This window comes from Leopardus geoffroyi, chromosome B3 (genome assembly GCF_018350155.1).
Source record: "Leopardus geoffroyi isolate Oge1 chromosome B3, O.geoffroyi_Oge1_pat1.0, whole genome shotgun sequence".
Lineage (NCBI taxonomy): Eukaryota > Metazoa > Chordata > Mammalia > Carnivora > Felidae > Leopardus > Leopardus geoffroyi.
Genome location: NC_059337.1, coordinates 45,489,833 through 45,513,068, shown reverse-complemented (window position 1 = coordinate 45,513,068; position 23,236 = coordinate 45,489,833). Strand labels below are relative to the sequence as shown.

Sequence of the window (23,236 nt, the reverse complement as noted above, 5' to 3'; positions counted from 1 at the left end):
CCATGCCTGTCACCATCCTCTGTAACCTGCTCTTGAGCGCTGGGGTTTTCCTAACTTTTCTCCCGTTCTCCACACTCCCACATCCAGGTGGTCATTGAGTGGTGAGGTGCTCCCTGCAGTCTCCCTCAGTTCATCACTTCCTTTCTGTTCCTACTGCCTCTCTCTTATTTTGGGAGTCGGCGCCTCTGCTCACCATCCCAGCGACCCTCCCAGCTTTTGCTTCCGCTGCGAACCAACAGAACCCACGTGCCAGGAGTTTTCAGTAGTCAGTGCTTCCTCTGCTTTGCCCTCCCTCTACCCTTGCCGATGCCGCCCTGTGTGTCCTTAACTCATCCCTTTGAGCGTCCGGCTCAAATGCTATACCTGACGGCCCGGGTCACATCCGTCCTGCCTTCTGCGTAGAAGCAACGCCTGGTGTGTACCACTTACGTGGCGTGTACCAGCTTCTCTACTCTTGCGTGGCGGCCTGCTCTCTTTCCCTGTTGAATTGAAGCTTCTGAGTGTGGGGGCTGTGTCTTGCTCAGCACTGTGGAGGCTCAGTGAGTATTTGCTGACTGGATGAATTTCCTTGATTAAAATCATTTAGAAAAATGCTCAGGATGATCTTAGAGTTGTCTGCTAGCCTCTGGTACGTGCCGGTGGGTGTGAGCGAGACCCCATGCCTCACTCCAAGAGTCAGGTAGACGTGGGTTCAAAATCGGGCCTTTTACGAAGTGACGGGTGATTTGAAAAGGTGCTTCCATGCTGTAAGTGGAATAAGTAATTTTCCCCTGATGACACCTTAACTTTGGGTATATGTGTCAAGACAAAGACATGGCATATTTGATTTAAAAAAAAAAAAAAAAGAGTAGAGAAACCTAACATAGCATATTAAAAATGGCCCATCTAGTTCTTCACACCCCAAATGAGCAGCTGCATGTGTGAGGAGTAGTTTCTTGGGCTCACATCCTGCCTTGGAGCCCTCGGACCACCTGTTTCTCTCCTCTTCATTGTCTAGCCGCCTCTCCTCCTCTGCTTACCCGTTGGCACTGCCTCTCTGCCTTCACTCTTGCCCCTCTTCTCCCTCGTCTCTCTTCCTGCCTGTTCCCTTCTCTTAACAACTCTTCTGCTTTCAGCCCTCTCTCTGTATGGATTATTCTTCTTTTTGGCTTATTGGATATGGTTTTATGTTCCGTGCATTTTTAATATAAAAACAGGTGAGAAGAGATAAACAGGTTTTGTTTGTTTGTTTGTTTGTTTGTTTGTTTTACTACTTGCTGGTCTTCTGTTGATCCCCCCTCACCCCCCATGGCTCAGTGGTTCTTGGTATTTTAAGAACATTGTTACCAGTTACAATAAAGCGGTTCATTGAGTCACTCATTGAGTTACCTTTTTGGTACACCAGGAACGGTTACTGGGAATGTGCTGGTTGACAGACATCAAAAGGCCTGAATTTTTCAGTCTCTGTTAAGGCAAGATTGGCATTTGAAGTCAGTAATCAGATTTTATGGTGGGGAGTTGTTGGGATTGTTGGAAAGACATTATTCCTCCTCAAGGCGTGCCTGCGCTTGCTGGCTGGTGGTCAGCTTTTTTCTCATTCTTAAGAGAATGCTTTTGTGCAGATGACATCTTCTCTGGATAAAGTAGCTACAGAAGTGAAGGCAAGAGATTCTGTTGCTTAGCTGAGTGGGGCTTACATACAAAGCGTGTTTATGTGGGAGAGAATGTGTGGGGGTTGCTTTCACATTATGGAATTCTTAAAATTGTTTAACCGGGAAGATGTTATTCAGAAACCCCTGGTGCTTTCAGCTTGTTTTTTGTTTATTTCAGATTTCTTTTTTCCTCATTTTTAATTATCTCTGGAAGAGCTCAGGAGTCCTCCCCTGCCCTCTCTAAAATAGTTATAAAATTAATGCATTGAACTCAAGTTGTTACTCCAAATAAAAGAGTCTCTCACAGACTCCTGTGTTCAGCAGATACGTCCAGCCCCCTCCCACTGTGTATGAGAAAAAGGGCAGAAGCTGGAGGCTGGATCTTTCTTCCGTGGCCAGATGCATAGCTTTTCAGTCAGAGATGCATATAGGCTAGAACCCAGAAGTCACAGCTTGCGTTCTGTCTACACAAGTGTACAAAGTCATGCCTTCCTCTCCATGGCCCTTGGTGCATCTGGGTGTGTAGGTAATTTAGTAGGTAGAAAGTTTACGCCAGCTTTTAGTAATATTTTTTCTGTTCTAGCTGTTGCATTTGGCAGATTCCCTTTTTAACATTTGGTAATGTGTCTTCTCTAATGCTAAAAAGAAAAGTTGCCAAATATAGCTGTTGATCATAATAAAACACCCTAAAAGTAATATTAAGACACTTCTTTGTGGTGTAGGTACATGCATGTATGAGTGCCTGTGCCCACTGTAGGGCAACCTGAAGGAGTCAGCCAGGCTTACAGCTCGAAAGGGACCTTGAGTCAGCAATCGATATGTCATCGGGGCACAGCAGCTCAATAATTGAAATGATGGGCCTTACCAAATTAGAAAAACAAACAAGTGAACAGATATTTATGAGTGTCTGTGAAGAGGTGCTGTGTTGGGCTCCCTGAGGGTTCCAGAATCATTTGGCAGGATGTCCCTGCTGCCCCAAAGTAGCTCAGTTGGGGAGACATAATCCCTGAAAAGTTCAACTAACAATAGAAGATTTAAATAGTATTTCAAAATAGCTGTTATTAATAGACGGGAACAGAAACCAATCTGTTTTTGCAATGTTTCTCCTAAAAACGTTCACATTGTTCTGAAGTATAGAGAGTGGATTAAAGTCACGTTGGTGGCTATTCCTTGGGTTCTAGGGGTTCAGATGATTCCAGTCCATTTGTGAATCCATCTGGACCTGACAGAGGCCACATGTATGTTGCAGATTTACTGGATCTCTTCAGTTCTGTAGCAATCCCTGTCCTTTCTAGCAGCCACCATAAATGGTTTGAGCGTTTTAAGGTTTTTTGTTTTGTTTTGTTTTGTTTTGTTTTTGTTTTTTTTATGGGTCAGAAATACAGCCATTCTTCACCTTTCTACGTTCAACAGAATTCTTCTTGTGAAGTGTGATAGAGTGGAAGGGAAAGAAAATAAGTCTTGCAAAGTGGAATCAAGGCCATTTCATAAAAGGCATTAGAAATAGTTGCCTTGGGACCTGCGGAGGGACTCACGCTATCTCTGGAATCTAAGATTTTTGGAATGCTGTGCTGGTAGCTCCCACCAATGGCAGCCACTGGACCTGGACACAATGCCTGATTGCCTACGTGAGGACAATCCAGGGCCTTGAGGAGGGCTTCAGTGAGGGCACTGGGCTCAGGCCTCATTATGTACACAGGAGAGAATGGGGCTTGGGTAACAATTCACAGCAAACTGGGAGTTGTTTGATGAGTGTAGAGTTTCAGTTCTGGAAGATGAGAAAGCTCTAGAGGTCTGTTTTTTTTGTTTTTTAGTGTGTGTGTGTGCGCGTTTTCAGTTTATTCATTTTTGAGAGACAGAGAGAGAGAGAGCAGAGAGGAAGACAGAGGATCCCAAGCAGCCTCTGCGCTCACACTTAGGGCTCTAACTCACAAACTGTGAGACCATGACCTGAGCTGAAATCAAGAGTCGGACACGTAACCAGCTGAGCCATTCAGGTGCCCCTAGAGATGTGTTACACAACAGCGTGCATAAAGTTAACACTATGGTACTGCACATTTAAATTTTTTAAAGATGACAAATCTTGGGTTACGTGTTTTTAACCACAGTAAAAACAAAAAACAAAACAAAAAACCTCCAGCAAACTTATTTTTCTGAACCTTGGAATATCTGTTAAACCCAGAATCAGGCTTGTCTCTTGGTTTTGATGACTGTAAATGGACGATTTCTGATTTTTTTGTTTTATTTTCTCTCTTTTGTTCATTCTTTTATTCCAGAAGTTGTTATTTAAACTTTTGTCACTGTGAAAATAGTGTACTTATTAAAGTGTTTTGAAAATAAGGAAAAGTAGAATATTATTTTGTATTTTAGAGAGAGAAAGGGTGCACAAACGTACCCAATGTCACTATTTATATTTTGGCTTGTTTCTTTACATTGTTTTAGAAATTTTTTTTAATGTTTATTTTGAGAAAGAGAGAGAGAACACACGTGTAGGGTGTGGAGGGGCAGAGAGAGAGGGAGAGAGAGAATCCCAGACGGACTCTACATGGTCAGTGCAGAGCCCGATGCATTGCTTGAACCCACAAAGAGTGAGATCATGACCTGTGCCAAGATCAAGAGTTGGACGCTCAACCAGGCACCCCTACATTGTTTTAAAAAATATTATTACTTTTAGTACTGAAGCCCTGCCACACTCCCCTCAGGACAGTTGAGGGATTTCTGGGTTGCTGGGGTAATGTAGAATTGGAAAGAAATGTGAAGGTATGTCAGGGAAGATTCACTTGCCCTTGACCTAAGGTATCCAGAAAGGCACATTTTGGTGGGAGGATATCCAGTGTCTTAGGGGCTGTGTTGGGGGGTGGGGGGATGTTATAACATCCCCTTCTTTGGTGACTTATCCAAATTTCTCCCGGATGTATCTTATAACCATAATGCCATTTCCATCCCCCAAAGTGCTAGCCTAGTACATTTCTTGCAAGGATGGCTCATCTATCTGTTCTCCAAAACTCTGTCCAGTTTAGGGAGAGGGGAGCTGTCTACTAAGAAGAAGACAGGGCATGCTTACTTGTGCGGTTTCATTTTCTTTGCACATAACTTGGAGGCACTCCTTCAATCTGAGCCCTGTGGTTAATTTGTGGAAACCTCCTGCCATTATCAGTGGTTTTTCTTTGGCTTTCTTTATCAATCTAATATTTTGGCTTTGAAATTAGTTGCACAACTCTCTTCCTCCTCTTTGTACTGAAAACAAATGATTTACCCAAACACCAGCTATTCACATCCCAGAACAATGCCAGCAACTTGGCACAGGGTGGATTGGGGCAGTGGTATTAAACGTAGCTGCAAGTCAAGGAAGTGTCCACTCATAGAAGCAGAGTCCCGTGGTCGGTCGGGTAGGAGAGGGGAGGAAGGCAGATAAGGATGGCCTCTGCACACAGTGGGGTGGTGGTTGTCGTGCCCTTGACTGCTCTACCCACCTCCACAGGCCCAGGGTCTGGTGAGCTCCTCATCTTGGGGAGGAGGAGGAGAAAGAGGGGTAGAACTTAAAAATATGAAGGTCCTCTAAACTCAAGTTAAAATGTTTGTACCATCTAAATTGTGGTGCAATGGAGCCAACTTGTGGTTTCAGGCCCTGTTTATGGTTTTATATAGAATTATAAATCCTTTTTCAAATCTTGTTCTTTTAACAAAAGTAACATTGTAGCTAGCATATAAATATTTTCCATGTTACTTCATAGTCTTTATAACCATTATTTTTTTATTTTTTAAAAGTCCAAGTTTTTTATTATTATTATTTATTTTAGAGAGAGAGAGGGCAGGCACACAAATGGGGGAGAGGGGCAGAGAGAGAGAGAGAGAGAGAGAGAGAGAATCCCAGGTAGGCTCCATGTTCAGTACAGAGCCTGACACAGGGCTTGATCCCACGACCCTGGGACTGAGCCACCCAGGCGCCCTAAGCAACCATTATTTTAAATAACTATTGATATATTCTTGTGTGGATTTGCCATGTTTTAATTAACTACTGTTTTACTGTTGGACATTTAACCAATAGCCATCTATAGAAACACTAACATTTAGATACGATCACATACCAAGTATGGATAAAATGCTTTAGGGCTAGAGATTTGATAAAGATTAGTTACTGTTCTAATTTCATGGTCCTCAGAATGTCTAGGGCAAGATTGCATTCTGCGCATGCACTGAAGAGGCTAACGCTAGGACTTCCTTCCATCTCATGGTCTTTACATGTTTGTTTTTAAGCGGGGGTGGGAAGAAGTTATTTTCTTTTTTTAATGATACAACGAAAATTTAAGTTTAAGAAGTAAAACATCAAAAACAATCATATATTTAGTTAAAGCCCTTTGTATCCCTGTGTCTGATCCCCTCTTTCTCTCACTCAGCGACAAATAGGACTCTGACTTGGTGTCTGCTATTTCCGTGCTCTTCTTTAGATATAGATTCAGCATATTATTTGGCATATTTTAAATCTTTATAAAAAGGTCTTCATGGGGGCACCTGGGTGGCTCAGTCGGTTGAGTGTTGGACCAGCTCAGGTCATGATCTCGCAGTTTGTGGGTTCGAGCCCCGCGTTGGGCTTTGTGCTGACAGCTCAGAGCCTGGAGCCTGCTTCGGATTCTGTGTCTCCCCTTCTCTCTGCCCCTCCCATGCTCCTGCTCTGTCTCTCTTTGTCTCTCAATAATAAATAAATGTTTAAAAAAAATTTTTTTAATAAAAAAAAAAAAGGTCCTCATGCTGTCCATATCCTTCTTCAGCTGGTCTTTTTACTTAATATATTTGTGAGATTCATTCACATTGGGACGTGTAATTCTAACCCATTTATTTCCACAACTGGTGGTTCTTCCATTGCATGAATGTGTCATGGTTTATTCATCCATTTGCCTAATGATGGGTGTTCAATCCACTTCCCCCACCCCCACCACCTACTTTTTTGCTCTTAGAAACAATGCTACCTTAAGTAGTCTTGTTAGTGTCTCTTTGTGAACATGCTTGAGAAGTTTCTGAGGTATTTCTTAGCAGTGGAATCATCGGGTCATGGAGTTTGTGCATCTTCAGCTTTACTAGATGTCGAAGATTGCTTTCCAAAGTGGTGGTACTGATTCACACTCCCATTTGGTGTTCCTGTTTGTTTCATATATATTCCTGTCAATACTGGATCTTGCCACACTTGAGTTTTGCCAGGGGTGAAATGGTATCCCTTGTGATTTTATCTATTATGGCCAATTAGATTTATTTTATAATTTGCTTCCATTGGCCAGCACAGAGCCAATGTTATGAAAAAACTTGTTAAAGTTCTTGTTCTTCATTGTTTTTTTGAGATTTTATTTATTTATTTATTTATTTATTTATTTATTTATTTATTTTTAAGTCTGCTCCATAGGCAGAGTGGAGCCGGATGTGGGGCTTGAACTGACAACCCTTAGATCAAGACCTGAGCTGAGATCAAGAGTCAGATGCTTAACAAACTGAGCCACCTAGGCGCCCCTTTTTGAGATTTTTTTTAAAGCCAAACAAGCAGTTAGGAACTTGTTAAATGACTTAAAAGGTAGATTATAAAATAAATAAATCTCTTCCCAGTGAGGAGAACCACACCCTGTGTGATTTGGTATCAGAATCCTGGGTGACTGCAGTTGCGGACTGAGTACAGGTGACTGCCGCTTGACTGGTCTCCGCTGTGTTCTGTTGGTCAGGAGCAAGTCACAGGCCCCGCCATACTCAAGGAGAGGGGATCACACAAATACGGTCTTCAAGAGGCAGGGATCTTGGGGACTACCTCACACATTAGTCTGTTCCCCACCATAGGTACCAGGTGCTGCTCATCATGTTTCAGGTTTAGATGTTCAGCTCTGCTACAGCAGTCAGAGACCATCCGATTTCAGGAGACAGACTTTGGTTCCCAGCGCCACGAGAAGAGTAGCTGACAGCGGGGCTCATGCTGCTTCCTGCACGTTCTCCTTTTACACACATCCACATGGGAAGCTAAATGATGTGTGTGGTTGAGTGTGGGCTCAGGGCAAGAAGAGTGAGCAGGAATATCTCAGTGGCTGATGTCATTGGACCATGAGAACTTAAAACATCCCTCAGCGTTATAGAACTCTTCCTGCTGCTGCAGATTCTTAGGTTGTTGGGAACAGTGATGAATTTTGCCTCTTCACACTCTGCTTTTACTAGATATGCAATGTACTCTATCCCCCTTTATGGTCGCACATTCATTCTCTGGTCAGGATATAATTCGGTTGATTAAATTCAACATTATGAGATGTGTTCATTTCTGTCATCTGACCTTGAGATTTGTCCGTCTAGCAAACAGTTCATCAGCCGTGTGTCAGGTGCTTGGGATACTGTGGACAATACAGCTCCTCATGGAGCCCACAGTATAGAGCCGAAGACTAACATTGAACTAGTAATCACAAGTGTGAGGACTGTTTGCCCTGTTTTAGTTGTGAGTTATCAGCAGTGTCTTGGATTGTTCTCACAGATCCACCGATTTTCTCCCTTCTTGATTCTTTAGATTTTATTGTCTGAGTCTCACCTCAACCTGTTTTTAAAGTAGCTTGCACTCTGACCCACTGACTTTTATACTACCTATGTCATTTCATAAAACAAAGGAAAGGAAAATAAGAGACCAAAAAGTTGAACTGAATCATGATTTAAAATAACATTTCAAGGGCACCTGGGTGGCTCAGTTGGTTAAGCGTTGGACTCTTGGTTTCGGCTCAGGTCATGATTTCATGGTTTTGTGAGTTCAAGCCCAGCATTGGGCTCTGTACTGACTGCTCGGAGCCTGCTTGGGATTCTCTCTCTCCCTCCATCCCTCTCTCTCTGTGCCCCTACCCTGCTTATGTTGTCTCTGTCTCTCTCAAAAATAAATAAATAAATTAAAAAAAATATATAACTTTTCAGGGGTGCTTGGGTGGCTTAGTTGGTTCATGTCCGGCTCTTGATTTTGGTTCAGGTCATGATCCCAGAGTCACAGATCCAGCCCCATGTCTGGCTCTGCACTAAGTTTGGAGCCTGCTTAAGATTCTCTCTCTCTCTCTCTCTCTCTCTCTCTCTATCTCTATCTCTATCTCTCCCTCCCCCCCACCCCCCCCCGTGCCCCTCCCTGACTTGACTCACATGTGGGCAGTGAGTGCTGTCTCTAAAATTTTTAAAAAAAAAATTAAAAAAAATAGTAAAGTGAGACATTAACCTCAGCAATTTCTGAGTGGTGGTTTTCACTTTATGCCTTTCTGTAGACCTTAAATTTTAATAGTCACAAAAAGCATTTTTCAGTTTAAGAAAAGGTGTTTTTTAAAATGTTTCAAATTTCTCCATATGAAATATGTGTATTGCAAACTGTTCTTTTCACATATGTGCCCTGGTTCAGAAAACACAAGTGACAGCATTGCTTCAGTCCAGCTGTAACCTCAGCACATGGTGGGGCCTGGAGGAATAGCATTGGCCAAATGAAAGAATTATAGCAGCTGCCTAATCATTTCCCCACTAGCCCCACATAGTAAACAATATCATATCTCCCTCCTTAAACAAATGAGTACTATTTGCTGAGCCATTTATATAAAGTTTTATTTTTAGCAATGGATGTGTTTTCTATCAGATGTGCGTCAGCCAGGGAAGGGAAAGGAACCAGCCCTTACTGGAAGCGCATTCAGTGCCCTAAGGCCAGACAGCGTTCTGGATTCCCCATAAGCCTTCAGTGGTTAATGCCTGGGGAGGAAGAGGAGGAGGCCCTAGGTTCCCTGCTCTGTTCTTTCTTGGCCACGTATGGTTGGGCCACTTGCTGAACATTTCTGTTTCCTTTGGTTAAATGGCGATAAGCGCAGCCCCTTCACCGACTCTGAGGATGAATTCAACTAATGCACATAAATGTGCTCCAGGAGTGCCTGATATGGGTAAACACTTGGTGAGAGTGAGCAGCTATTCTTTATGAGGTCGCTGGCCCAACAAGGTAAGGCCAGTCTGCTAAGATCGTATTGTTAGCGGAGAAGCCAGGATTCAAATAAGGGTTTTTCTGACCTCGGTGCCCGTGCTTTCCACGCTAGAGAATTTTGTCTGCGGTTGCACAAAGCAGAAGGAGGGAAGCACAGGCTGTAGGGGGAACGAAAATGAGCAGCGAGAATGGGGAGTTAAGGAAAAGGAAAGGGCCAAGGAAATTGCAGGGAGAGCCCTGAGGGGTAAAAAAGGAAAAGAAAGGGGAGAAAGCCCAGGCAGAGCAGGGCCAGGAGAAGAGTGGGAATAGTAAGGAAGGAAGAAGCTCCTCCCCCAGGCCCCGCCCTTCCGGGCTGAGTTCTGGTCCAAGGGACCTCTCCCTTCTCTAGACCCTCCACCCCTCTGTAGCTTGCCTTTCCCAGTCCCAGCCCTGGCGCAGCCGCGCTGCCCGTCCCCACACTGCCCCAGGACAAAGTCTCAGGCCCTGAGGTGGGTTAGAGCTCTACTCCCTCCTACCCGTCTTTCCAGACACACCTTCCGCTGTTCTCTGCTCTCTATCCTTTCCCTGTATTTTTAACCAGAAGAAAATAGGCTTTCCCCCCTACCACCAGATTACAACCCCTTTATTCATACATGCTTTGCCTATTTTTAAAAAAATTTCTGACACGCTGCACTTCAGTGCTGTATTTTAACAGTAAACTGAAAAACTAAATATTTTTATGATTAGAATTTAATTTTTCAGTAAAACCTGTCATTTTAACTTATAAAAATCATATATCATTTTACATTAAATGATACTGTAGGTATTTCTACCCAATAAGAATCCTTGTAATCCCAAATAATTATTTTGGTTTAGATAATAGCGTTTCCCTTTACTCTTGTGTGAACAACCAAATGGTATAGGTATATTGCATATTTGGAGCGTTGCGATTTTACTTTCACTTTTTCTTTTTTTTTCTTGTTTATTATTATTATTATTTTATTTTTAGAGAAAGAGTGTGAGTTGGGGGAGAGGGGCAGAGGGAGGAGGAGGAGGAGGAGGAGGAGGAGGAGGAGGAGGAGGAGGAGGAGAGAGAATCTAAAGCAGACTCCATGCTGAGCATAGAGCCTGATGTGGGGCTCGATCCCATGACCCTGGGACAAGGATCTGAGCAGAAGTCAAGAGTCAGATGCTCAACCGACTGAGCCCCTCAGGTGCCCCTGATCTTATGTTTTCTTATTTCTTTCACTTCTTTTTCTCTTGTTTATCTACCTGCCCCTTCCCCTAATTTCCCCAAGTTTTTTAAACTCATACTGGAGATTAATATTATTACAGCAAAACACAGCACAGTCAGAGCAGTATACAACCCGGATCTGCCCAACAATGTTGTAGACCCACTTGTGGTGCTAGAGTTCAGATTTATAAATGTGCAGAAACTGATGACCACAGGCAGATAAGCCAGAATTGACAATGGGAAGATCTGGAAATGATCTTTGGGAAGTTATTTAACCCTGTGACTTATTTATTTTTAATCTTTATTCATTTGCAATATAGATCCCATTGTTCTGGCAAAGGATCGTGATACTAACCAACCAAGAAGACTAACATAAACCAATTCCTACCATATGTCATGCAGAGGGCACCAGTTCTGAACGGACCTCAGTGTGTGTTGTGAATTCATGCCATGTGACATTTCCCGTTGTAGAGAGTGCATAGTGCTTGGTAATAGGTTTATTCTGAAAAGCAATCTTAGACAATGAGTGGTGGATAGACTCTTTTTTTCAGAAATGTGGCTGGGTTTCTGTGGCTCAGGCAGGATAATTCCAGAGGGATGAAATGACCTTCAGAAAAGGAGATTCCAAAAGTCTCCATTTATTTGCAAATAATTATATGAAGCGGCTGTTTGGGATGCAGTCTCAGTAAAGACCTATGCTTTTTAACTAAAACATTCTCTAATGCCTTCATTGCTACAGTTTCTGACACTGGAATGCAAGTCATGCTCCCATTAACAGGCACGTATGGAATCTTCTAGGTCAGCTCTATGTCTATTATGATTTGAAATATGCCTTTAAGGAGCATGTAGTTTAAGGGAGATGAAATATTACATGGCTAAAAATAATAGGGTGTAATAAGTAGTATAAGACATACAGAATAAGTGCTGAAGAAATACAAACAAGGGAGCCATTTTATTGAATTGAGGGGCAGGCAGGTGAGGCCTAAAGGATGAATAGGAGTTTTCTAGGCAGGCAGGGATGAGAAGGGTGTTTGTGATATAGAGCCCATGGACAAAGGTATGAAGGCAGAAGAGTACATGACATATTCACGGACCGTGGTGGGTGGCGTGGCATTGGGGGGGGGCTGGCATTGGCTGGAGTGGCCCCATATGGAGCTGGGAGAGGGGCCTATGCCAGAGTGTTCCAAGAGCGTAGAAAGTACAGGTGGTGTTGGAGTATTGAGGGAAGGTGTGGAACAGTCTCTCTGTTCTCCACGTTGGGAAATCCTACTCATTTTCATTAGTTCCTCCCTGACCTCCTGCTACCCAGGAAACAGTAAGGCATCTTCTTTTTTCCTCCCTATGTGTTTTTCGTTCATAGCCATTTATCCCATTGTTTCTCTGTAGGCTGTGAAACCCTTGAGGGGGAGGGTATTTTTGGTCTTACACATTTAGGTTACTCAGCTGCAAAACAGATGCCAAATAAATGTTTCGTAGGTTAGGCTATTCTATAGATTAATATCTCAACTAAGGTATATTACAACTTTTAAATGGTAAAGATTCTATGATTCTAAATACTAACATCTTCCACACTGGCCTGATTTCATGTAATCTAAATGACAGATTATTATCTTGAGAACTGAAGAAGTCCTTTGGCATCATAACTTGTTTGGCATGAATCACTTTTTTCTTAAATGTAATTTCTTTAAATTCAAAGTTCTTTGTCTAGGAAAATGAAATGTTCGCATTTTGAAACTCTAAAAATAACACACTGGGGAGATGATGCCAAAACAGTGGTTTCAATCACAAATGCTCTCTGAATACAGCATCTAAATGAGAACTAATTACTGAATCAGATCATGGTTACTAGGCATTCATTGTGTTAAGGCAATTAACAGCAGTATTGAGAAACTCAAGTAAGAAAATATTTTAAAAACTCTCCAGTTTTGTTCAAATTTCTAATGTGCTGGGATGATCAACTGTTCCTTATATGCAAGGAATAATATGAATGGTGATATCTTATTGTACAGTTTTAATAAATATCAGTCTTATTCTCTTAGTGGATAGATAGGTTCCCCAAGTCAGATCTGATTGATGTATCGTTTAAGATTGATTTAGAAATAAGTGCTTTTAATTTGCTATGGAGTTTACTAAATTTGCTGAGTTCACATTTACTAAGGTAGTTTCCTACCTTACACGATTGAAAAAGCCTGTTAAAGAAACTATCTTGTTTCCCTAAAAGGGGTTTCTCAAGCTTGACATGCAGGTACGGGATGAGGAAACTTCAGGAAAACCCACTTAACAGTCTTTGTTGATCTGTCTAGCAAGGCTTCGTAGTATTAATTTTGATTTTGCTTGATTCTTTTCTCCTTATTTAAAATTTTTTTTTCAACGTTTATTTATTTTTGGGACAGAGAGAGACAGAGCATGAACGGGGGAGGGGCAGAGAGAGAGGGAGACACAGAATCAGAAACAGGCTCCAGGCTCTGAGCCATCAGCCCAGAGCCTGACGCGGGGCTCGAACTCACGGACCGCGAGATCGTGACCTGGCTGAAGTCGGACGCTTAACCGACTGCGCCACCCAGGCGCCCCTCTTTTCTCCTTATTTAGAAGCATTTGCTGTTTATTCCGTATGTAAGATAGAAGACATTTAATAATACAACTGATTGGTGTGTTGGCATAATTTACAATCCACTTAGTAAGTTAATAATAAGCTTTAGACGTCATTTAAATTCCAGATATAAACTGTTAAATAATTTAATGCTTATTTTTTTCAACAGATGTGAATTATTAAAAAGAAAATGGCCCGATGGTGCCCTGTATTTCCTTCTCTCGTCACCGAGGAAAGGTATAATATATGGAAAATATGCATCTAAGGTATACTTTTCCTTTCCACCAATCCCATGAGGGCTGCTAGTGGGTGTGATGGTTATTATAAATGAAGGCTTGTGGCTGTTACATTACCCAAGGATGATTTTGTTCAAGGGCAATAGAAGTACAGTTGTGTTCCCTCTCCAGCTTCCAATGTGTAGAATGCTGTTGGCTGCTCAGCGATAGTGAGACGTGAAGACCTCATAATAGCCCTGCAGTACAGCTGTACTTCTGGTCACTGGTAAAACGCAACTGTGGAGGCCTGGAGACTAGTGTCCCACTAACCCTTTTAAATCAGAAGTTGCAGATTGGGGGTCCATAGACCAGAACTGGCTCATGGAAGCGCATTGTTTGGCCTGCATTATCTTAAAATACTTTTTAAATGACTTGTTAACATTTAAAAGTCAGGTGATTTCACATACAAGTCTGAGTTTCCTGGCTATTCTTAAAATATGAGATGATCTGGAAAAATAGACCCACATCCCCAGATGGTTACTCATGGATGGGGCAGAACTGGGGCTGCCTTTAGTGGAGGAATGCCCTTTCCAGGTCTCCGCAGTCCCTTCCCGATCATATGTGATATGCATCATTCATTTATGTTACCTGCTTAACCCTTGTAGGCCTTTGAGTTTGTTAGTATGTTAGAAAACTGCTGTAGGGGAATGAAGGAGGAGGGCATGTCAGGAGACTTGACTCCGATGATACAGCTTAGTCTTGATAACACAGCTTCAACTGGGGAGACATCGGTGTGCCCAATTCCACCAGCCTCTTGATTTTGGCGGTCATGGAACCTACTACCAACACACCGAAGTGTCTGCGTATGATTGTTTAAAGTTTCCTGGCTCACAAGGAAAACTCTTTGGTGCAGAAACCCTCCCTCAAACCCTGTTTAGCTTGTAGGGATAAATAATTGGCATTTCCTTCTCTGGAAAGTCTTGACTCTGGCTTTGAAAATTACTTTTTCCCAATTAACAACCCTAGTAACGTGGCTCCCTTGCACAGGCGAGTTAGAACCATGCCCCGACACAGCCAGTCCCTGACCATGGCACCCTACTCATCTGTAAGCCTAGTGGAACAACTGGAAGATAGAATCCTCTGCCACGAGAAAACAACCGCTGCCCTTGTGGAGCACGCCTTCCGGATTAAAGACGACATTGTCAGCAGTTTGCAGAAAATGCAAAACAAAGGGGGAGGTGACCGCCTGGCCAGGCTTTTCTTGGAGGAGCACATCAGAAACATCACTGCCATAGTGAAGCAACTCAATCGGGATATTGAGGTGAGTAAGGTGTGTGCAAGTCAGCGTGGCCGCGATCCTTCCCACAGACCTGCAGGGGCTCAGCAGGCGGAATTCTTGCCTGCCAGGAGTAATGCATTCAGACCAAAGCTTTCGGGCTGTGTATTCTAGCTTTTGCCAAGGAAACCCGCTTGAGCAAATAGCCTAATTAAATTTATTTCAGTATTTGATAGCAGTTACTGTCAGTGTCATTTATGTTTAATCTAAATTTACCTTGCTGACTATGAAATCTCTTCGTTTTGTTCGGCTCTCAGTGAAGAGGCAGAAGAACTAGTCAAATAGTTTCCCTGTAAAACCCTTCATATTGTCAAAGACAGCTATTAAGTCAATTACTAGGCCAGGCTTTGCTGCTTCAGATTAAATGTTTCTAGGTCATAATGATTACATATAATTCAGTTTATTATTCAAACAATTTATGCATTTGGATTGCTTCTCAGACTTCCCTTTTATTGCTTTATTTTTTTCTTTGAAATGAGCCCAATGAAAGGCCAGTAGTGGCTAAATTTTTAAAATTTGTAAATGTACTGCTATTTATTGAATAATCACAGGGACCACACAATTTAGTTCAGAAGCTTAAGATTGTTTAGGGCCTGAGTTTTCACATTGAACAGTGTTGATATCCTTCACATGTAATTTTTAAATATATAAATAAAAGATATGTGGATAGATTAAGGAAAACCTTTGCTTCAAGTCATAGAGATTGTACCTGACTTATGCTTCCTGAAATTAAGCCTTATTTTTTTCCATGTCAGATTTGTGTTTATTTACTTTTTAATACTTTATTGATATATAATTTATAAGGCAAAAAAATCCACCCAGTATGAGTGTACAATTCAGTATTTTTAGGAAATTTATACCATTGTGCAACCATCAACCCAACTCAGTTGTAGAACATTTCCATCACCCTGAAAATTTCTTTTTTCAAAATTTTTTTTTAATGTTTATTTATTTTTAAGAGAGATACAGAGAGACTGAGTGCAAGCGAGGGAGGGGCGGAGAGAGAGGGAGACATAGAATCCGAAGCAGGCTCCAGGCTCCGAGCTGTCAGTATAGAGCCCAACGCGGGGCTCGAACTCACGAACCGAACCATGAGATCATGACCTGAGGTGAAGTCAGACGCTCAACCAAATGAGCCACCCAGGCGCCCCACCCTGAAAATTTTTATAGGTCTCTTTGCCGTCAATCCCTACTTGTACCCCAGGCCTGGGCAATCACTAAACTGTTTTCAGTCTCTATAAACGTGTCTCTTCTGGAAATTCCATATAAATGGAGTCTTATGATATGAAGTCTTTTGCAACTGGCTTTTTTCACTTAGCATAATCTTTCTGAGGTTCAGTCACGTTCTAGCATGTATCAGTGCAGGCATACATCAGAGATCTGGCAGGTGCGGTTCCAGATCACCGCAATAAAACGAATATAGCAATAAAGCAAGTCAAATGAATGTTTTGGTTTCCTAGTGCATATAAACGTTATGTTTACACTATCCTGTAATCTATTAAGTGTACAGTAGCATTATGTCAAGAAAATGTACATACCTTAATTTAAAAATGCTTTATCGTGGGGTGCCTGGGTGGCCCAGTCGGTTAAGCATCCGACTTCAGCTTGGGTCATGATCTCACAGTTCATGAGTTCGAACCCCGCATCAGATTCTGTGCTGATAGCTCAGAGCCAGGAGCCTGCTTCGGATTCTGTGTCTCTCTCTCTCTCTGCCCCTCCCCCACTCGTGCTCTGCCTCTCCTTCTCTCAAAAATAAATAAACATTAAAAAAGCATTAAAAATATTTTACTGCTAAAAAATGCCGACCGTCATCTGAGCTTCCCATGAGTCGTAATTGTTCTGCCTCAGTGTTGATGGCTGCTGACTGATCAGGGTGGTGGTGGCTACAGTTGGGGTGCCTACAGCAATTTCTTAAAACAAGACAGTAATGAAGTTTGCTGCATTAATTGGCTCTTGTTTCATGAACAGTTTCTCTGTAGCATATGATGGTGTTTGATCCTCTTTTCCCCACAGTAGAACTTCTTTCAAAACTTTAATCAACTAGGTTTACGTAATATTCTAAATTTTTGTTGTCATTTTAACAATCTTCATAGCATCTTCACCAGGAGTAGATTCCATCTCAAGAAAAGACTTTCTTTGCTCACTCATAAGAAGGAGCTCTTCATCTGTTGAAGTTTTGTCATGAGATTGCAACAATTCAGTCCCATCTTCAGGCTCCACTTCTAATTCAAGTTCTCTTGCTATTTCCATATCTGTAGTTACCTTCTCCAATGAAGTCTTGAACCCCTCAAAGTCATCCGCAAGGGTTAGAATCAACTTCTTCCAAGCTCCTGTTCTTGTTGATATTTTGATCTCTTCCCATGAATCACAAATGCTCTTAAAAGCATGTAGAATGGTGAATGCTTTCCAGAGGGATTTCCAGAAGGAATCACTGTCTGTGGTAGCTCTAGCCTTATGAAATATATTTCTTAAATAATGGAAGTACTCCTTGATCCTTTGGCTGCAGAATGGATGTTGTATGAGCAGGCATGAAAACAACATAAATCTCATTGTACATCTCCATCAGAGCTCTTGGATGACCAGATACACTGTCAATGAGCAGTAATATTTTGAGAGGAATCTTTTTTTTCTCCACAGCAGATCTCAACAATGGTCTCAAAATATTCAATAAACCATGTTGTGAACAGATGTGCTGTCATCCAGGCTTTGTTGTTCCATTTATAGAGCACAGACAGAGTAGACTTATCATAATTCTTAAGGGCCCGAGGATTTTCATAATGGTAAATGAGCATTGGCTTCGACTGAAAGTCACCAGCTGCATTATTAGCCCCTAACAGGGGGTGAAGCCTTGAAGCCAGGCACCGACTTCTCCTCTCCAGCTATGAAAATTAAAAAAAATTTTTTTTTTCAACGTTTATTTATTTTTGGGACAGAGAGAGACAGAGCATGAACGGGGGAGGGGCAGAGAGAGAGGAAGACACAGAATCGGAAACAGGCTCCAGGCTCTGAGCCATCAGCCCAGAGCCTGACGCGGGGCTCGAACTCACGGACCGCAAGATCGTGACCTGGCTGAAGTCGGACGCTTAACCGACTGCGCCACCCAGGCGCCCCTCCAGCTATGAAATTTTAGATGGCATCCTCTTTCAATATAAGGCTGTTTCATGTACATTGAAAATCTGTTGTTCAGTATAGTCACCTTCATTCATTATCTTAGCTAGACCTTCTGGATAACCTGCTACAGCCTCTACATCAGTACTTGCTGCCTCACCTTGCACTTCTATGTTATGGAGACGGCTTCCTTCCTTAAACCTCATACACCAATCTCTGCTATCTTCAGACTTTTCTTCTGCAGCGTCCTCACCTCTCAGCCTTCACACAATTGGAGAGAGTTAGAGCCTTGCTCTGGGTTAGACTTTGGCTTAAGGGAATGCTGTGACTGGTTTGATCTTCTGTCCAGATGACTCACACTTTCTCCATATCAAGTAACAAGGCCCTTTGGCTTTCTTATCATTTGAGTATTCATCGGAGTAGCACTTATAATTTCCTTCAAAAACTTCTCCTTTGCGTTCACAACCTGGCTAACCATTTGACACAAGAGGCCTAGCTTTTGGCCTGTCTTGGCTTTCAACATGCCTTCCTCACCAAGTTTCTTCATTTCTCCTTTTGATTTAATGTGAGAGACATGCGACTCTTCCTTTCACTTGAACACTTAGCGGCCATTGCAGGCTTATTCGTTGGTCTAATTTCAGTACTGTTGTGGCTCAAAGAATTGGGGGGCCCAAAGAGAGAGAGATGGAGGAATGGCTGGTTGGTGGAGCGGTCAGAACACACACACATTTATCCGTTAAATTCGCTGTCTTATGTGGGTGCAGTTTGTGGCATGCCACAACAATTACTGTAGTAACGTCGAAGGTCGCCGATCACAGATCACCATAAAAAGTATAATAATAATGACAAAGTTTGAAATATTGTGAGAATTACCAAAATATGACACAGAAGGATGAAGTGAGCAAATGCTGTTGGAGAAATGGCGCCAGTGGACTTGTTAAACACAGGGTTGCCACAAACCTTCAGTTTGTAGAAAACTGAAGTGTCTGGGAAGCACAATAAAACAAGGTATGCCTGTAGTTCATTTCCTTTTATGTCTGAGTATCCTACTGTATGGATATGCCACATATTACTTATGCATCCGTTAATTGATGGACATTTGGATTGTCTCCAGGTTTTAGCTGCTGTGAACACTTGCTTATATAAGCCTGTGTGGACATGGTTTCATTTCTCTTGGGTAAATTACTAGGAGTAGAATTGCTGACTGAGTCTTACAGTAAGTGTGTGTTTAACTTTTTAAAACATAGCCGAATAATTTTCCAAAGTGGCTGTACACATTTTACGATCTCATCAGCAATATGTGAGACTTCTCGTTTCTCCAGATCCTTATCAACACTTGGTGTTCTCTCTCTCTTTGATTATAGTCATTATAATGGACATGTAGCGGTGTCCCACTGTAGTTTTGATTTGCATTTCTTTAATGACTGAGGATGCTGAGCACCTTTTCAGGTGCTTATTGGTCATTTGTATGTCTTCTTTGGTGAAATGTCTCCTCGAGTCTTCTGCCCAGTCTTTAAAATTAATTTTTTTTTTATTATTTTTTTTAACGTTTATTTTTATGTTTGAGACAGAGAGAGACAGAGCATGAACAGGGGAGGGGCAGAGAGAGAGGGAGACACAGAATTAGATACAGGCTCCAGGCTCTGAGCTGTCAGCACAGAGCCCGACGCGGGGCTCAAACTCACGGACCGTGAGATCATGACCTGAGCCGAAGTTGGACACTTAACCGACCAAGCCACCCAGGCGCCCCTAAAATTAATTTTTTGATTGTGGTAAGATATTTACCATCTTAGCCGTTAAGCATGCAATTCAGTGACGTTAAGTACGTTCACTGTGTTGTATGCAATGATCGCCACTACCCATTTCCAAAACTTTTCAATCATCCCAAACAGAAACATCGTTTCCATGAAACAATAACTCCCAGTTCCACAGGCCTCTCAGCCACTGCTACCCTCTATTTTACTTTCTGTCTCTACGAATTTGTCTATCCTGGGTACACCATACAAGTGGGATCATACAGTATGCGTCCTTTTGTGTCTGGGTTATGTCACTTAGCTGAATGTTGTAGCAAATATTAGAAGCTATTTTTAAGTTGGGTTTTTTGTCTAATTACTGAGTTGTAAAAAGTCTTAAGTTAGTCTAGCTTCAAGTCCCTTATCATACATGTGATTTGCAGAAATTTTCTCCCGTTCTCTGGCTTATGTTTTCATTTTCCTAATGGTGTCTTTCGAAGTGCAGCATTTTAAACATTTTAATGAAGTCAGCTTACCAGTTTTTTCTTTTATGGCTTGTAATTTTAGTGTTGTATCTTAAGAACTGTCTTGCTTAACCCATAGTCACAAAGATTTTCTCCTATGTTTTCTTCTAAAGTTTTAGTTTTAATTCTTAACATTTAGGTCTGTGATCCATTTTGAGTTCATGTTATGTAAAAAGTGAAATAAAGGTCTGAGTTAGTTTTTTTCCCCATTTGGATGCTCAAGGAAAATTTTCCCATTTGTCCCTTTGTTGAAAATCAATTGACCATAAAACAAGGGTTTTTTCCTGGATTCTGTTGATCTCTATGTTTTTTGTATGCTAATACCACATTGCCCTAATTAATTTCTGGCTTTAGAATACATATTGAAATTAGGTACTGGGGCACCTGACTGGCTCAGTTGGTTAAGCATCTGACTCTGGATTTCGGCTCAGGTCATGATCTCATAGTTTGTGAGATCAGGCCCCATGCGGGGCTCTGCTCTGACAGCACAGAGCCTACTTGGGAGTCTCTCTGTCTCTCTGTCTCTCTGTCTCTGTCTCTCTGTCTCTCTCAAAAATAAATAAACATTTAAAAATATTTTTAAAATTTAAATATTTGAAAAAGTAGAAATCAGACACTATAAGTCCTCCAACTTTGTTTTCCTTTCCAAATCGTTTTGGCTTTTCTAGGTCCTTTGTGTTTTCATATAAGTTTTAGGATCAGCTTGCTGTTTCTATAGAAAAGCCTACTGAGGTTTTTTTTGGTAATTACATAATTATTTTAATTATTATATAATTATGAAAAAATTTAAATATGAAAGAGTTCTGTGTTACAAACTGATAAAAGTAAATCTCTAGAGGCACCTGGGTGGCTCAGTTCGTTGAGCATCCAGCTCTTAATTTAGGCTCAGGTCATGATCCTAGAGTTGTGGGATCAAGCCCTATGTTAGGCTCTGTGTTGAGCGTGCAGCCTGCTTGGGATTCGCTCTCACTCTCCTTCTCTCTCTCTCTCTCTCTCTTTCTCTCCCCCCCCCCCATCCCTCTCTCCTGTTTGTGCTTTCTAAAATAAAATCAATAAAATAAAATAAAATAAAATAAAATAAAATAAAATGTAAACGTCTGTCTTAGTTGCAAGCCTACTGAGACTTTGACAGAAGTTGCTTTGAATATATGGATCAATTTTGGGAGAATTGCCATCTTCACCATATTGAGTAATTCATTAATCATTTGAGGGAACCAACTCTTGGTTTTATTCATTTTTTTCTCTTCCTTTTCTGTTTTCTATTTAATTGATTTCAACTCTGTGTGATTTCCTTTTTTCCTGCTTGCTTTTATTAGGTTTGCTTTCCATTTTCTAGTTTCTTAAGGTGGAAGCTTTGGTAATTGGTTTGAGATCTTTAGTCTTTTCTGATAATGGTGTTTAAAGTTATCCAGTGTCCTCCAGCTGCTTTAGCTGCTTCCCATGGATTTTGCTATGTTGTGTTTTTGTTTTCCTTCAGTTGAAAATTATTTTACTTTTAAGTAATCCCCACACCCAACGTGGGGTTTGAACTCACAACCTCAGGACCAAGAATCACGTGCTTTACCTGACTGAGCCAGCCAGGCACCCCCAGTTGAAAATACTTAAAAATTTCACTTTATTTTTGTAACTTTATTTTTGGCTCATGTGTTATTTAGCAGTGTGTTGTTCAATTTCCAAATGTTTGGGGTTTCCCAAAATTTATTTCATGTGGTGGAGCTCTTATTTAATTCCATGTGGGCAGAGAACATACTTTTTCTATCTTTGATCACTTCACATTTATTGAAACTCTTGTTCTATCAGTTATTTAAGTCTCCAACTCTTGTTGTTGAAAAATCTTTTTCTCCTTTCAACTCTGTTAGTTTTCGCTTCGAGTGTTTTGGGGTTCTGTTGCTCCGTACATATGCATTTATAATGATACATTGACCTTTTTATCATTATAAAATGTTTCTCTCAACTTAACAGAAACCCATGGGGGAGGGGAAGGAAAAAAAAAAAAAAAAGAGGTTAGAGTGGGAGAGAGCCAAAGCATAAGAGACTCTTAAAAACTGAGAACAAACTGAGGGTTGATGGGGAGTGGGAGGGAGGGGAGGGTGGGTGATGGGTATTGAGGAGGGCACCTTTTGGGATGAGCACTGGGTGTTGTATGGAAACCAATTTGACAATAAACTTCATATATTGAAAAAAAATTTAAAAAAATGTTTCTCTCTCTCTCTAGTAGTATTTCTCATCTTGAAGTCTGTTTTGTCTGATGTTAATATAACTATCTCAACTCTTTCATGGCTACTGTGTACATATTTAATTTCGTTTTGTGATAATTCTCTCTTAGCTTATACCCAAGTAAGGTCCTGGTGTACCACATGGAAACCAACCTTCACTGTTCATTCAGATTCTCACATACCTTTACTAAGGACAGGAATTCACTCAAAGCTGTACCCTAATCAAAGTATATTTGTTTTCAGGGTTCTAAAATATCTATTCTTCTTATGATGTTTAAAGAAAAGGATTATGTATTTGTTATTCAGGGGATGTCGTGGATCTTTGCCGTTTTGGTGCGTGACGTCATCCACTCCAATTTCTTCTGGTATACAGAAACTTGATTTCTTTTCGGTGTTTACCTTTCTTCCATCGGACACAGACTGGATGGCTGTTCATCAGTTGCCTTATCACCTTTTTTTGCTAAAGACCATTGGAACCAGTAACTCGGGCCAGAGAATTGAGTCTCTCATTCCCTGGAGCTTGAAACCTGAGCAGGGTGATTCAGAGTGGAAATGATTGGAGCGTCTTCCCCACAGCAGCTGTGTCTGCAGGATACTGGCCAGTGTTCCTGCTGCATGGACCCTAGGAAACACCTTTTATGTCCCCTTCAGTCTAGGTCCCCAGCTGCCCTTTTGGTTGTCCTCTGTCCTCAGATCTCTCCTCTGATCCTTCCAGTAAATTCCAT

At 41.5% G+C, this 23,236-nt stretch overlaps 1 protein-coding gene across 2 annotated transcripts in view; it reads left to right on the top strand.

Annotated features, from left to right (window-relative positions):
* Positions 1-23,236, top strand: part of FAM81A (family with sequence similarity 81 member A) — a 78,315-nt gene that overhangs the window by 5,409 nt on the left and 49,670 nt on the right. The window contains exons 2-3 of one of the 2 annotated variants that reach the window (XM_045449579.1): positions 13,549-13,645; positions 14,642-14,915. In XM_045449579.1, the coding sequence (XP_045305535.1) occupies positions 13,626-13,645; positions 14,642-14,915 (294 nt within the window). In that variant the 5' untranslated portion in view covers positions 13,549-13,625. The remainder of the gene's footprint in view (positions 1-13,548; positions 13,646-14,641; positions 14,916-23,236) is intronic. The other variant, XM_045449578.1, reaches the window with a different exon arrangement.